The 226-nt window shown below is 70.8% G+C and overlaps 1 protein-coding gene across 1 annotated transcript in view; it reads left to right on the plus strand.

Annotated features, from left to right (window-relative positions):
• The first annotated feature begins 161 nt into the window (after positions 1 to 161).
• ATP5SL (ATP5S like) overlaps positions 162 to 226 on the plus strand; it is a 4,592-nt gene continuing 4,527 nt past the window's right edge. The window contains exon 1 of the mRNA XM_017729560.1: positions 162 to 173. Coding sequence (XP_017585049.1) covers positions 162 to 173 — 12 coding nt within the window. The remainder of the gene's footprint in view (positions 174 to 226) is intronic.

The following is a 226-nucleotide window of genomic DNA, read 5'->3' on the forward strand; positions in this document are numbered from 1 at the left end:
GGAATATTGCCCCCAGCCCGAGGTGGGTGGCCCCGGGCTTGGGGACAGGCCACCAGCGCTGTCCCCAGCTTGGTGACAACCAGTCCCAGCCCTGGGGTGGCCTCAAGGACGAGCCACCGCCGCTGTCCCCGGTGTAGGGACAGGGCTGGGGCCCCGGGGTGATGTCCCCGGGGGTGTCACCCAGGTGTCCCTACCCCCAAGGGTGTCCCTAAGGGTGTCCCCGAGG

The sequence above is a fragment of the Corvus brachyrhynchos genome, unplaced genomic scaffold, assembly GCF_000691975.1.
Source record: "Corvus brachyrhynchos isolate BGI_N302 unplaced genomic scaffold, ASM69197v1 scaffold543, whole genome shotgun sequence".
In the NCBI taxonomy this organism is placed as follows: domain Eukaryota; kingdom Metazoa; phylum Chordata; class Aves; order Passeriformes; family Corvidae; genus Corvus; species Corvus brachyrhynchos.